The sequence below is a fragment of the Camelus bactrianus genome, chromosome 5 (assembly GCF_048773025.1).
Source record: "Camelus bactrianus isolate YW-2024 breed Bactrian camel chromosome 5, ASM4877302v1, whole genome shotgun sequence".
NCBI lineage: Eukaryota > Metazoa > Chordata > Mammalia > Artiodactyla > Camelidae > Camelus > Camelus bactrianus.
In genome coordinates this window covers 60,885,630-60,901,772 of record NC_133543.1, presented here as the reverse complement: position 1 = coordinate 60,901,772, position 16,143 = coordinate 60,885,630, and the positions used below count along the sequence as shown (strand labels likewise).

At 39.6% G+C, this 16,143-nt stretch overlaps 1 protein-coding gene across 1 annotated transcript in view; it reads left to right on the top strand.

The window, feature by feature from the left end:
- CERKL (CERK like autophagy regulator) overlaps positions 1 to 16,143 on the top strand; it is a 121,967-nt gene that overhangs the window by 60,070 nt on the left and 45,754 nt on the right. The window contains exon 3 of the mRNA XM_045520374.2: positions 14,667 to 14,798. Within this exon, the coding sequence (XP_045376330.2) occupies positions 14,667 to 14,798 (132 nt within the window). The remainder of the gene's footprint in view (positions 1 to 14,666; positions 14,799 to 16,143) is intronic.

Sequence of the window (16,143 nt, the reverse complement as noted above, 5' to 3'; positions counted from 1 at the left end):
TAGCTCAGTGGTAGAGCACATGCTTAGCATGCATGAGTTTCTGGGTTCAAGCCCTAGTACCTCCACTGAAAAAAAAAAAAAATTAAAAAGAGCTAGAGAGCTCTCTGGGATCTCTTTTATACAAGTACTAATCCAGTTCATAAAGACTCCACCTCCATCACCTAATTACCTCCCAAAGGCCCCACGTCCTAATACCTCACATTGGGGACTAGGATGTCAACATGTAAATTTGGGAGGGGACACAGATATTTAATTCATAAGAAGAGGGAATTGAAAAAATCAAATAAATATATTTCTATGATGTCAAATGGGATGAAAGTACTTGCTGTTGTACACAGGTTGTCAAGGAAGACTTCATGGGCTGTGAAGTTTTAGAAGAGAGCTGTAAGTAACGGGGAGCCATGTGTATATGGAAGGGTAAGGTGTTCTAAGCAGAGGAAACAGTAAGTGCAAAAGGATGAGCAAGAAAGTCATGTGCAGAGTAGAGTCAGCAGGGAGCAAAGTAATTGGAAAGGAGGTCACAGAGGTGGCTGCAGGTAGAGCATGAAGGGTTGTACAAGTTTTGTATGATTTTTAACTTTTATTCTGAGAAAAATGGGGTGAGCATTTGGGAGTTTTAAGCAGAAGAGTGACATGATATGACTTACTTTCAGAATGGCTACTGTGGCTGCCAAGTAGAGAGCAGGTTATGTGGGTGGGTGAGAGGATTGCCGCAGGAGACCAATTAAGTGGAAATTGTCAAATCCAGGCAAGAGACAGTGGCTTCAGTCGGGGTAGGAGCAGCAGAGTGCTATGAAGTGGTCGGACTTTGGATTTGTTTTTGAAGATAAAGCTGGCTGGATTTATGACTTAGTAGATATGGGGGATATTGAAAGAAAAAGTCAAGGATGACACCAAGATATATTTTTACTCTATGATGAAAAAAATCAAACATATAGGTGGCCATTGTAATGTTTTTATATTTTCTCTATTTCTGTTACCTAGATTCTAGAGTTCTTAACATTTTCCAGAGTGGCTTCAAACATTTTATTCTGTCAGTGTATTTTAAAGTAAATAACAAACAAACATGATATTTTCCCCAGAAATAGTTCAATATACATCTCTAAAGACAGAAATTTTACAAATAACTGAATATCACTATTCTGCCAATGAATGAACCATAGTTGCTTATTATTATCTGATACCTGAAATTTCCCCCATTTTCCAAAATGTCTTTTACAGCTGATTTGTATCAACCAGTGTCCAATCAAGGGTCACTCACTGAATTATACAAATTTAAACTACAACACTATGACATTCCTCTCTTCATCTGTTTTTATTCTCCCTGACATTGAATTATGGAAGAGACTGGATTATTTGTCCTTCAGACATTTTAATATTCATGAGGAACCCTAAGCCCCTTTAAACATGGATTATTGGCCGCTGCTCTGATTGGCCTCTGCTTTAGATATTCTGATTCAGTGGATCTGGTGTGGGCTTTTCTCATGAGCTGCTGGGCGATGCTGGGCTGTCTGACACACACTTTGAGCAGTACTGCTATACTCCTATCTGTTTGCTTCTTGAGAGTATCATTTAACTTGTTCTTCTATTCCCTGTATTTCCCATAAACTGGATTTTCAATCTAAAGGCTTAATTAAATTCATATTGTAAATTCTGGGCAAGAATACTTCATAAGTGGTACTGTGCACTTTTATAATCTCAGGAGGTACATAATGTCTGATCCGCCACTATTAATGAGGCCTAGATGGCTTCTCCAAGGCTAAGATTAATCCCTGAGTCAAGGAGGTAAAAGCTTGATCCTTCCATTGTAATGTCTCTATGTGAAACTAGTAGATCATTTGTTGGGTGGTACTAAGGGACCAGGGGAATGTCTAGTCCTTGGTAAATATTTCATCTAATGGTTTTAATGCACATTGATTATCCTTGTCTGAACTTATTATTTAAATAGAAGGAGATCATGAGGGTTTTCCAATTCACTCATTCTTCCTAAATAAGTGATACTCTTTAAAAAAAAAAAAATGATGTTGCTTCTGCAAGTAGTACTGTTTGGTTACCCAGAAGTATAGTACATATGAGGAAGGCAGGATAAATGCTTAATTAGTTATTTTTAATGACCAGTTTTCAAAGTAAAGTGAAGTTTCTGACTGGAGCAAGTGGAAGGATAAAGTTTTCATTTAGTAAGATGGGGAAGTTGGTGGGTAGATAGACCAGGTTTGGTGAGGAAAATCAGAATTTCAGTTTTGAGTACTTATATTTGAGATGTCTGTTAAACATCTTTATTGATCAGAGATCAGTTGATACAAATCAGATTACATTAGCTATTTTAAATTGAAAGCTGTTTTATACAGATAATGCTATTAAAGGACTAGGGGAGAAAGTTCTAGTACATTGAATGTGCTGACGTCCTACCACTGTTGCTGCATTACTTTTTTTTTTTTTTATCTTCACCCAACATACATGGCCTCATGAGACGTTTTCTATGACCAGTAAACTAAGGGAAATAAATGGGGCCTATTTAGAGAGAGCTCTGCATGATACAGTAGAAATAAGCTCCTGAAGCATCACATCCCTACTTGAGTGTTTCTAAAAAACAGCAGGGAAGGGAGATCCTTCTGGTGGACAAACAGCTGATACTAGTTGTTAAGGATTGATAGCTGGAGGGATTGATGTATCTCAAAGCATGGGCAGTGAGTAAGAGCTTGGCCAAATAGCTGGAGGAAAAAGATGAAAATTGGTGACAAGGATGTATAAAGGAAAAGTATATGGGTGGCTTCCCCAGAATAAGAAAAGAAGATGAGATTTGTGTTTCAGGTAAATGTTCACCAAAAAGAATTTATTCTGCAAGAGGAAATCAGGTAGGCAAGATGTCCCATTCTGTAGATGTTAGCAACTTTTCAGAGCAACCCCAGGGCTTGTACAATGAACATATAAACAAAGTGGCCTTAAGGCAGGAATGAGAAAAATACAGGGGTTTACCTAGGCTGATTTGACCACCACCATTGCCAAGTACTCTACATGCAAACAGGTCACCCTTGAGCCCTGGATAAACCCCACATCCCAGAGCAACTAGTCAATCACTTGGTGGTAGGCTGATTACATTGGATCCGCTGCTTTGTGATAGGTCAGTGGCTTGGCTTTATTGCTATGAGCGCTTACTTTTTTTTTTTTTTTTTTTTTACCTTTTTCTATTGAATAATAGTTATTTTACAATGTTGTGTCAAATTCTAGTGTACAGCACAATTTTTCAGTCATACACGAACATATATATATTCATTGTCACATTTTTTTTCCCTATAGGCTACCACAAGATCTTGTATATTTTTACCTGTGCTATAAAGTATAATCTTGTTTATCTATTCTACATTTTGAAATCCCAGTGTGTCCCTTCCCACTCCCCGCCCCCTTGGCAACCACAAGTTTGTATTCTATGTCTATGAGTCTGTTTCTGTTTTGTATTTGTTTTTTTTGTTTGTTCACTGTTTTTTTTAGATTCCTCATATAAGCGATCTCGTATGGTATTTTTCTTTCTCTTTCTGGCTTACTTCACTTAGAGTGACTTTCTCCAGGAGCATCCATGTTGCTGCAAATGGCGTTATGTTGTCAGTTTTTGTGGCTGAATAGTATTCCATTGTGTAAATATACCACATTTTCTTTATTCAGTCATCTGTGGGTGGACATCTAGGCTGCTTCCATGTCTTGGCTATTGTAAATAGTGCTGCTATGAACATTGGGGTGCAGGTGTCATTTTGAAGTAGGGTTCCTTCTGGATATATGCCCAGGAGTGGGATTCCTGGGTCATGGTAAGTCTATTCCTAGTCTTTTGAAGAATTTCCACACTGTTTTCCACAGTGGCTTTCCTTGCTTCCCTCTCCTACTCTTAATGATTTAGATGTCTTCTTTTACAATTTTGTGTTTATTCTTTTTGTAATTCATGGAAGTTATCTCCTTTCCAGTTATGAGTTTCTCATTTTTGTAGCATCCTGCTTCTTTTCTATTTAGAGTAGACCTGTCAATATTTCTTTTAGCATGGGTTTAGTGTTGCTAAACTCTTAGTTTTTGCTTGTCTGTGAAGTTCTTTATCTCTCCTTCTATTCTAAAGGATAGCCTTGCTGGATAGAGTATCCTAGGCTGCATCTTTTTTTCATTCAGGACTTTAAATATATCTTGCCACTCCCTTCTGGCCTGTGGTGTTTGTGTAGAGACATCAGCTGAGAGCCTTATGAGGGTTCCCTTGAAACTCACTCTTTGTTTTTCTCTTGCAGCTTTTAGAATCATTTCTTTATCCTTGACTCTGGCCATCTTGATTATAATATGTCTTGGTGTGGGTCTTTTTAGGTTCTTCCTGTTTGGGACCCTCTGAGCTTCCTGTACTTGGATATCTGATTCTTTCTTTAGGTTTTGGAATTTTTCAGTCATGATTTCTTCCAGTACCTTTTCAGTCCCCTTTGTTCTTTCTTCCCCTTCTGGAATCCCTACTATGCTTAGATTGGCATGCTTTATATTATCCCATAGGTCCCTTATATTGTTTTCATTGTTTTTTATTTGCTTTTCTCTCAGCTGTTCTGATTGGGTGCTTTCTGTTGTCCTGTCTTCTAGGTCACTTATTCATTCCTCTGCATTATCTAGCCTGCTTTGTACAGCCCTTAGGTTAGCTCTCATCTCAGCAAATGAGTTTGCTAATTCTATTTGGTTCTTCTTTATAGCTTCTGTTTCATTTTTGACTATTTTATATCTCTAAACACTATTTCTTTTAGTTCCTTCAGTACTTTGATCAGTCCTGTTTTGAAATCTTGATCTAGTAGGCCATCAATGTCTATTTCCATGATAGTGCTTTCAGGGGATTTCTCTTGATCTTTTAATTGGGAGTGGTTCCTCTGCTTCTTCATATTGCTCATATCTCTCTGGCACCGTGGCTTAAGGAATATCAGTTATCTAGTTCTCCTGGAGACGGCGTGCTCTTAATGATTTTATCGAGAGGTCTTTGTGTCTTCGCCCTGTTTCTTGAACTCAGCTTGCTGTTTTCAGAGGCCCTCTGTTGGTGCCCTCGTCTGTGCTGCTCCCAGTGGCTGTCAGCTAGCAGATTGTGCCCCCTCCTAACACTGGGTCAGGAGCTGAGCTCTTACCTGGTGGGTGGGTGGGTCACTCCCCCTCCCAATGCTGCAGTTAGATGCTGCGCTCTGGGGAGGCAGGTGGGTGGATTGTGCCCCCTCCCAGCACCGTGGTCAGGTGCTGCGTTCCTGCCAGGAAGGTGGGTGGCCGCTATGAACGCTTACTTCCGATACGGATTTGCACTTCCTGTCTGCCATGTTTCTGCCACCACTACCATTGGTGGCCCTGCTAAATGCCTTGTTCAATGAATTTACGTCCTATACAATACTGCTTTTGATCAAGGGACTCATTTACATACAAAAAAGTGAGACAATTGGCTGACAAGTATGGGATTTGCTAGTCTACCTTGTTTCCTATTGAATTTCATTGAATTCCACCTGGGAGACTGAGTCTTGTGATATTAAAGTAGTTTGTAGTTCATGAACAGAATACATGGATCTGTAGACCGATGAGTGGAGATAGAAATGTCATCTCTTACCTTCATCTCTTGTGACCCATTCATAATATTTCTTGCTTCTGGCCTCTATACCTTTGAACTCTGTTGATTTAGAGCTGTATTTAGTATAGGAGAAGAATACTTTCATATGGGAATGTGGCAATGGTTCAGTGGAATTGGACGTTGACAGCTACCCGGCCACATTATTGGTTCATGTGACTAGGAACCAACAAATGAAAAAATAATAATAATGAAATTGCTATGCTTGCAAAGGTGATTAATTCTGATTATCAGGGGGAAATAGTACTATTGCTACTACTCAGTAGCAGGACAATGTCCAGAATCCAGCCTGCAACCTGGGCTGCCTCTTAGGAGCAGGATAAAATGGAGGAATATGTTGTCTAGGAAAATAAAAATGGCCAAACTGACTCCAGAAGACACAGAATATGTAAGCAGACTAATTACCGCCAAAGAAACAAATTTTTTTTTATTTCTGAAATAAGCTCCAACTCTGACATTTTCCAAAGGATATATACTGTATCTTTAAGGAACAGAAAACTTCCATACTATTTAAACAATTCTGGAGCCTAGGAAAAGAAGGAAAACTCCTAGATGTTATTTATAGAGTTGGCGTGAAATTAATACCAACATCTGATTATGAATTCCAAAAAAGGAAAAGTATAGATTGATTTTACTTATGAATGTCAAGAAACCTTTAATATTATAAGAATAGATGGCTGTGTTATCAACATGATTATTATATATGTCATTTTAAAGCCTACATGGAGAAACATGTGAGGGCGTCCCATTAATTCCTGAAACTGACAAGAGTTGTTAGCACTGTCAGTCACATTCTTCTGGTGGAACCCACCAGTGCAAGTAGACTAGAGAAGAAAATTTGTATGACAGTTGGAAAGGGGAAAGTGAAATTACCATTATTTGAAGATGAAATAATTATTAGCCTGGAAAATCCAAGAGGATAAAGGAAAAATCTCTGATGAACAATAAGAGAATTAAATGCTAGGTGTAGAAATCAATAGTTTTGATATATATAGTCAATAGCTCATTAAAAGGTAGAATCAGGAACTTTTGACACAGCAGATAAAAAAGATGAAAAACCTAGAACTGCCCAGCATTTATCTTAAAAATATTTAACATGGTACTGAGGGACACAGGAGACTTACTATGGAAAAGCATACCCTATTTCTATAAAGAAAGACTGAATCTCATAGAAGTGTTATTGCCCTTAAGATAATTTATATATAATGTAATCCCAATAAAATACCAGAAGAATTTTTTCACACTAGACAAACTGATTTTAAAGATTATGTATAAAAATAGACATGGAAACTCTTAAAAGTAATAAGGAAGGCAAGACAAACTCTACCAGCTATTAAGTCATAAAATAAAAGTAATATTTAAAACACTATGGTACTGATGTGAATAAATCAATAGACCTCAGAGAGAAGAAATCCAAACACATCCAGAAAGTTAGTATATCAAAAGGTGGCATTTGAAACCTGTGGGAGAAAGATGGATTATCCAGAGAATGCTGCTAGGACAGATAGCCATCTGGAAAAACGTAAACTCCCAATAACTTCTATCCATATAAATTTCAGGTAGGATTAAATAAAATAGGAACTTGAGACCATAAGATTATTAGAAAAATATAGGGTTTTGAGTCACAAAAGGGAACTTTAAATATGACATAAAACCCAGAAGCTGTAAAAGAAATGATGGATAAATTCAACTATAGGTACATAAAAGTGAAAACTTTTGGCATAGAGAAAACAGCATAAATAAAATCAAAGACTAATTGACACACTGTACTTGTAACTCACATAACATAGTACTTGTAACTCAAACAAATGTTGGTTTTCTTACTGTATGAAGCACTGCTACCATTAATGTACCATTAATGTGACAAAGGCAATATAAAGGAAGAATTGGCTAGTGATATAAACTGACAGTTCTTGGAAAAATAAAAGTAGCTCTTTTAACATTTGCAAAGTTTCTCAGCCTCTTTCATAATAAGAGAAATGTAAATTGAAAGTAGAATGTGCAATTTTCACCTCAGATTGTCAAAGATCAAAAAGTTTGAAAATATCCTGGGTTTACAAGGGTATAAGAAAACAGACATTCTAAGTTCCTGGTCGAGTGTAAATTGGTAGCAATAATAATAGGTAACTAATTGAGTGCTTACTATGTGCCATGCACTTTTCCAAGCACTGTATGTTTCCTTATTTAATCATCACAATTACCTTTGTGAGGACTCTTATCCCCATATCACAGATGAGGAAATTGAGGAACAGAGAAGTTAAGTAATAACCCAAAGTCACGCAGTTGGCAAATGGAGGAGCCAAGATTTAAGACCAGTTACTTTTACTGTAGCATTTACCTTTTTTTTTTTTAATCACAACTCTAAATTGTTTATATGGCAAGTAATTTGGTCATATACACTCTCAAGGTGCATACCCTTTGATTCAGTGATTCTGCTTCTAGAAGTTTGTACTGCAGTTTTATGTAAATAGATGCAAAATGACATTCATTGCAGCATTATTTGTAGTAAAAGAAGATTGAAAACAACCTAAATACTCATCCCCAGGGAACTAATTAATTACATTTGAGTTTCATCTATACAAAGAAAACTAGGTAGCTTTAAATCAAGATGCCTGTTCTTGAGATGGTACTCTATGTAGGGATATGGAATCGTCTCCAAAACATTACAAAAGGAAAAGCAAGGTACAGAATAGTGGGTAGGGTTGCTGCTGTCTGTGTGAAAATCCGTAGAACATATGCATACATGTTTATATATGCATAGAATAGAGTCTCAAAGTGATACCAGTGTTTGTCCCCCAGGAATGGAACTGGATATCAGGGAATGAGCTGAATAAGGAGATTTTGAATTCTGCACAATGGTGTATTTTAATCTGTACAGAATACAACTCTGTATGCGGTTCTCAGATGTAGAACGTTTGCACTGAGGTCACTTGGTGCAGAGTGTGACCTAGTGCCTTAGGCAGACCTAGTTTCAGACACCAACATTGGCTAGTTGACTCAGAGGGAAAGGGGCTTCATAGCAACTCTAGCTCTGGGCAACTTCGCTTCTTAATTTTGACATTGGCTTGAGGGAAGACAATCCATGGAGCTCCATGTGCTCGCCATAGATTTCACTCACCGCCGCCCTACCCTCAAACCCCGCCTCCTTCTGCACACAGTTCGTGTCTCTTGCACACCGTGTCACTGCCTCAGGTCCTTCATCACCTGGACTCCCATCCCTCTAACGCTCTTTCTGTACCTGACACCATCTCCCCTCCTCCTGAACTCCAGACACCATTTTATTTGGTCTTATAGAGTGAATGATTCATCATTAGCAAAAATCTGTATTTTCAACCACTTTTCCAAGTGTTCCTCTCACCTTTTGCTCTGGTAGGAAGACACAGCTCTTCAGGAGCTTTAGCTTCCCTCACAGTCCTCTTAAGTGGTAGTCGTTTCTTCTGCTGTGCATTTGCTGCAACTGGTCCTGGAGGTGTTGTCAGAGTCTTGATGTCTTCCTTGTATCTCACTGCTATTTGGGGACCATTTTCTCAGTGTACTCTCTGAAAAATTCTCAGCACTGTTCAGCTCAATCCACCAGACACCAGCAGCCAGCCCTACTTGCTGCATCCTTCTCCCAGTCCTTGAAGACTTTAGCTCCTGTCTCGTTGTCACTCCCTCCAACACTACTGCTGTCATACTTCTATGTGTTTTTTGTAGATTTCTGTTTTTTACCTCCTTCAGAGATCTTGACCTGTACTTCACTTTCCCCATAATCATAATTTTAGCATAGTGGTTCTCAAAGTGTGGTCACTGGAGCAACGTTATCAGCATCACCTGGGAACTAGTTATAAATATGAATTCTGAGATCCCACCCACACTACTGAGTCCAGAACTCTGGGCCTGGGACCCAGAAATCTGTGTTTTAAGAAGCCCTTCCTGTGATTCTGACAAGTATGGAAGTTCATCAGATCTTGGTCATGTCGTTAATGATAACTCTCTGTTCCAGTTTCAAGCATCCTATCCTCCTTGTGGCTACTGCTTTCTGTCTTCCCAGATCACCAGATCAACTCTCCCAACTCCTAAAATCCTTCCATCCCACTAGGCCCACAGTTCACTGGTTTTGCCACTTTTTCACTAGTCCTTACCTCTGAGTCCTCACTTTCCCTTATTCAGCCACACGTATGACTCCACTTTGTTCTCTTTCACATACCATATCCAAAGAGTAAACAAATCCTGTCCATGCTTCCTTTAAACTATATCTAAATATATTCAAAATACATTTTAAAGTTGCTAAGAAAGTAGATCTTAAAAGTTCTCATCACAAGAGGAAAAAATTATGACCCTATGGTGAAAGATGGTACCTAGACTTTTTGGGGTGATCATTTCACAATGGATACCAATGTCAGTCATTATATTGTATACCTGAAACTGATACAATGGTGTATGTCAAGTATACTTCAATAAGGAGATCTAGAATCTGACTTTTCTCACAACGTCCACTGCAACCCGCCAGTCTAAGCACAGTGATTTCCCACCTACAATATTGCAGCCATTCTTGCTTTGCCGGCCCTTACCCTCCTGCCTTTACTTTCCATACAGCAGCTGCAGTGGTCCTTTGAACACCTAAGGTTATGTTGCTTCACTGCTGAAAATTCTCCATGTTGCTTATCTTGCTCATAACAAAAGCCAAAGTCCTTGTAGATGCTTGCTAGGCTCCCGGTGATCTGACCTTCTCTGGCCAGAAAGTCCCTTCTATCTTTGCCTTCCTTCTCTCTCGCTGCTGACCTTCATTTTTAGCTTTAGAACTTTTTAACCACTTAACATGCTCTGAATTCTCCTGTCTGTTTCTTCTCCTACCACGGGCATGGAGGCTTCATGAAGACAGAAGCTGTTCTTGTTCGTGGATAGAGCCTCAGCTTCTAGAACCTGCCAGCAGTTACTTGTGAATAAATGAGTGGATGTCATTGTTATCTGTATGGCCCAAAGCTAACCCTGCCCTCGTGCTCATTCATCAAAAGTTTGATCATCTGTTTCATGCCCTGCACTAAGGACAGAAGAAGAACCGAGAGTTTCCAGTCTAATATGGAAGAACAAATTATAAATAGATATAAAATTACAACAGGGTACAAATCAAGATTGGCAAGTGTATGGGCTTGTAAGAGCAAATGATAAGGGGGGAATGACCTAGCTGAAGTCACAAAGCCAAGAGGCCATGGTAGGCTTTCCCAAGAGAATGACGACTGAGGTGAGATCAAAACAAAGAGAAGAGGTTAATTGGGTAAAGTGGCAGAAAGTGTAGGTGGCAGACAAAGAGGAGAGCAGGTGCAAGGGCACTGTGGTAGAAGGAACATAGAAGTTCAAGAGACTGAATAGAATAGGAACTGGCTGAGGAGGGAGCATGGAAGGAGAGGAGGTTGGAGCCTTTTTAATTATATCTCTTCATTCCACCTAATTAAGAACATCAAAAAAAAAAAAAACCCTTCTTTATTCAAAAGAAATCCCCATTCTGATCTCTAAATTGGTATCAAATTACTACCTAATGTATATTTGCTTAGACTCTAGCTTTATAATCATCATATTAAGTGTATTTAAAAGCAAAAGGGAAATGAGAAAATGAATATGTGCTCTGGTAAAAAAAGAAAAATTAGCTTTGTTGACTTATGTTTAAAAAGTCCTTGATTTACCAGAATGTCTAAGGAATAGGAATTTCTGGTTCATTTAGCTTTCACTGCTATTATTAACTGAGGCTTAAAAATAAAATTATTTTGCTTAAATCATTTTAGAAAGTCTTCAAAAATAATTTGAGCCCTTTTCCTGCCTTATTAAGCAAATTGTGTCACAAAGTTGGATGGCACATGTAGCTGCACTTTCGTGCAGATACGTGTAAAATCTACAAGCCTTGAATTACAATGTGATTATCCTCACAACCCCCAAATGACTGTTTCTCATTTCCATAAACTCCTATTCCTCCACAGTCATCATATAGGAAGAGGGGGAAATAAAAGTTGGTTTTTTGATAACTTTTGGGGACTGCCATTTGGTTCCTAGACACCTTTCTTACTGGGTCTGTCCCTGCTGGAGAAATGCAGGTGGATATCCCACAAAATTTACCAGATGAGGTAAACTTAATTCAGATATTTAGCCTGACTCGTGGACTCTGGGGTTTAGAATGAGTTTCTTGTCCTCCTCATGTTTCAATAAAAGTGAGCCCTAGATTTATCAGCTTCGTCCTTCCTGGTTAAAGGACAATAATACTGTCCTTCATCGCAGTTTTGTTCTGACCTGATCCAGAATCACAAACAGCATTTAGCTGTCATTCTTTAGTGGCCTCTAATCTAGAGCAGTTCCTCAGCTTTTCTTTGTCTTTCATAGCTTTGACATTTTTGAAAAGTTTAAGGCAGTTCTTTTAAGAATGCCCCTCGCTTGGGTTTGTCTGAGCGTTTCATCACGTTAGGTCCATGCTATGCACTCCGGGCACAGGATGTCATGTGTGTCCTCAGGGCTGTGTATCGTGTACACAGGTGTCCATTTGTATCCCCCAGGCTGGTGTTAACCTTGATGGCTTCACTGTGGAGGTGTCTGCCAGACTTCCCTACTGTAAATACTGTTTTTTTTTTTTTACCTTCAGCAAATAGAGTAATAGGGAGGGACAGAGTTTAAGAATAAGTCAAAATTTTATTCCCCAAACTGACTGTCACCGATGGTTTTAGCATCCATGGCTGCCACTTGCCTGAATCCATCATATGATGATGGTTGAAAATAGTGATTTTCTAACTGTCTTTTCCCCCAATTTATTAGTTGCTATCCTACTGTAAAACAGTTTTTCCCTCTCCCCCTTTATTTACATGTGTATTTTGTGTCAGTGTGGCTCACAGAGTTGGGTTTTTTAAAAAGTCAGTGTGGCATGCGTGATGCGTTACTGTCTCGTCCATTCCGTGTTGTCGCACCTTGGCCTGTGGAAGTCCTGAGACACTGGGTCTTTTATCAGAGTTTTTTTGTGTCAATGATATGAAAAATGGATAATAGAGATACGTAGAGGAACATGGGAGCAGGAAGCCAGGGAGGGGAATTTGCTGGTGATTAGGAAAGGCTTCAGTGAGGGAGCAGCATTTGAAGTGAGCTTTGAAGAAGTGGTGGGATTTCCACAGGAAGGCCTGGCCGACCTGCTGTCTGGCCAGTCATGCAGCTGACCTGGACCTGCCGGGGAGGGTGAGATGGAGCAGAAGACCCTCTGCACTTAGTTCGCTTCGAGCGTTTGCTGGGCTGCTCTCACTGCTTAGAACTTCCTCCCTGGCCTTAGCTCTGCTGGTTTGCTAAGGGGAGGATGAAGTGTGAGGAAGAGGGAAGTCTAAGCAGTGAACACAGCATGAGCCCAAAGCCGCACTCACAAACTCCCTTCTCCATGAGCCCTTTCCGGATCCCTCATGAGAATTAACCGCCCTCCTCTTGTGCGTTCCTGTGGCACTTTGTGCCTCTGTGTTAACAAACCTGTTCTTTGTCTTGTGCTGTTTTTATTTGTGGCAACACCTTCCTGCTTTAAAGCCTGACCCACATGTTAATCACTTTTTCCCTCTTCCCAGTGCTCGGCACACATGCTCAATAAATATTTCTTGAGTATGAATGAGAGAGGAAGGAGAAAGGGTAGGTTGGAGTTGGTTGGGGTGGGGGGCTCTGGAGGTCATTTTCAGAGGTTCGGGTTTGCTCCGCGGGCAGTGATGAGCCCCGGGGCTGTGGACCAGTGCTGGGCTGATGGGAGCTGGGATGTCTGAGGATGCGTTCGAAGCAGGGCTGCAGGGTGCTTGTGGGTGGCCCTGGAGAACCCCAAGCCGGAGGGCAATAGTCAGGAAGCTAGTGGCTACTACCTCTTGAATCTGGGCACTCATTTGAATGTAAGGATTGGAAAAAAGGAAGGAGTTGATCATGGCTTTGAGGTTTCAAAACGGGGTGACTGGGAGACTGGCCGAGGCCTCTTACCAAAATGGGAGCCCAGGGCCAGTTACAGAAGAGGTGAGGAGTTCAGTGTCCTCCCATCTCTTCTTCAGCAAAACCTTTCCCTGAATTCAAAACAATCTGTGCTGTTGAAAAAAATTTTTTATTATATCAAATGCAGTAAGAAATCAAATATTGTCTCGAGGCATAAAGACTGACTTGGGTGTAATGGACATTTGTCTTTTGGCTTTAGTAACGGTTTCATTAAAAATGGATGTCAGTAACTGCTTTTTTAACCTTGAAGCGTGGCCCTGTGAGAGCAGCTTACCATGAAAGAAATGGTCGTCAGCTTCCTTCTGGCTCCTCCGTCCCTCCTGCCCCTTCCTAACAACGGAAAATTGGCTGTGCACCTGCTCCAGCTAAGCCCTAAGTGATAAGCATCTTGCAAGCCCAGAAAATTGTAGTATCAAATCTCAGCCCCAACTGTGAGGCAGCACTATCCCCGAATCCCCGCTGAGAGGCGTCACTTTCCCAATTCCCGAGGGAAGAGTTCTTTCTCCCTTGGCCCCTTTTCAGGCTTGAACTCCGACCTGAACCCTCTTTTTAGCTCCCGGCATGCATCACTCTGGGTGCTGGCCCTGACCCCACCCTGCACACTCTCCTCCGCCCTGGGCTCATCAGCAGGGCAGCCCTGGGTAGCACCGGGGTCACTAGAGTGCCCCATTCCAATAATGAGCATATTTATCCAAGGACAGGAAATGGACTTTTCTGTTTGTTACAGTCCATTGCTTTTTCTCCAGAAACAAATGCTACAGGAATATTTGATATATTATCAGTGGTTTGGTAAATAGACATAAACGTTGCCTAATATTCAGAGTTGCTTCCAGTCACACCTTCCTTCATAAATTAAATGCTTTGTTTTCACTTGTGACTTACTCTAAGAGGGATATTTCTATTTCACTGCTAGGAAATGTGAAATGTTTTAAAATAATGCCATATTCATGAGAGCTCTTACAAGAATTTCAAATAAAAATAGCAAATACTAATTAAATAAGTGTACACCATTCTCCTGGGACTTAGCGTCTGGTTTCAGAGGGAAAGAAAAAGGGCTGACAGAGACTTTATATATTTTGTCTTTATATTTTCCTCTTAGGCTTTTCAAACAGACCAAAGTCATTGAAAATACTCCTTAACCCCCAAAGCCACAAAAAAGAAGCTGCCCAGGTCTATTATGAGAAGGTTGAACCACTGTTAAAGATTTCAGGAATAAAGACCGATGTAACAAGTAAGTATTTTCAGAACATCATTTTGTCATTAAAAAGAATCATACTTAAGGAAGCAAAATAACCTTGAATTTGTTCTTAAGCCAAATTTAGGAAGCTACTTGTAATATCTAACGCTTGTTGATGTGATTCTATAACCCACTGCAACCAGCCGCAGGATTATAATTATTTTTTTCTTATTTAAATTGTGTTTTTATCAGCATATCAGTGTTTTCTCTTTGGACCTTCCCTCAGACTTAAAAAATCTTTAGGAACTATTTTTAAGGGGCCTGCACACTTTTTAATACCATCATTGAGATGTTTGCTATTTGTATGTTATCTCTGCAGTTCAGCAAGCAATTGATTTTTGCTCACTTGAATGTTTGATGTCTTTCCATGGACTCCTTCATTACGTGGTTTTTGTTCTGACTCTGACCCCTGCTGGTTCGGTCAAAACTAAGCACTTAACTGCTAATTTTAGATGAGTTTTGAGAAGCCGGAAGCTTAAATTATTCGTCTAAAATAAAGGAAGGTCCTTAGGTTTGTGCCCAGGAAAATAGAAATTTGCTAATGCTAAAGTTAACAGAAAGAGGATTAGTAAAATTCTTTTCAACTTTTAAAATTTGGTGACCAAATTCTTTTGTTTCCTTGAGACTTAATTTCCCCACGAGGGGTAGGGTGAGAAGGAGGGTTGGTTCTCTTGTGAATCAAACGCTCAGTTTTTCTGGTTTTGTTTCTGTGTAGCTTCACTAACCATGAAAATTTGTAGTAAATTTTAATTGATGAAGAACATTGCATAGTAAGTACTCAGGATGCAATGCCAGCGTGCACTTGGAATCTCCTAGTCCCAGTTACAAATTCCTGGGGAAGGGATTCAGAGTGACCTGGCTTTGCTCAGCTGTAACCAAGGGAGATGAGTTTCACAATGTAAATAAGGTTTGTAAACCTACATCTCAAGCCTTAATGGATGGGATAGAAGGAAGACTTTAAAAAAAAGAAAAAAAAAGAAAAAAAGCTTTGTGGAAAAGTCACCCACCCCAAAAGGCATCTACCACGATGGAGGTTCTAAAGAAACTACCACAAAAAACTCATGAGGAGTTTCTGAATTTAAAAAAAAAATGTGGTGAAGGAGGTAATCTTTCATCTTGGTAGCTTTTGGCTTACTTGGAGGTGATTTATAAGAAAAAGAAACAATTCAGAACTATTATTCCTTTCCACTGAAGATTTTCAAGGATTGGTAGAAGGAAAAGTTTGAAATTGATATTAGGGTGAGACAATCAAAAGTTGAGAAAACTTACTGGCCAACTCAATAATGCTTCCTTATTTTGTTTCATTGATTTAATATCCAGAACACTGTTATGTGGATAT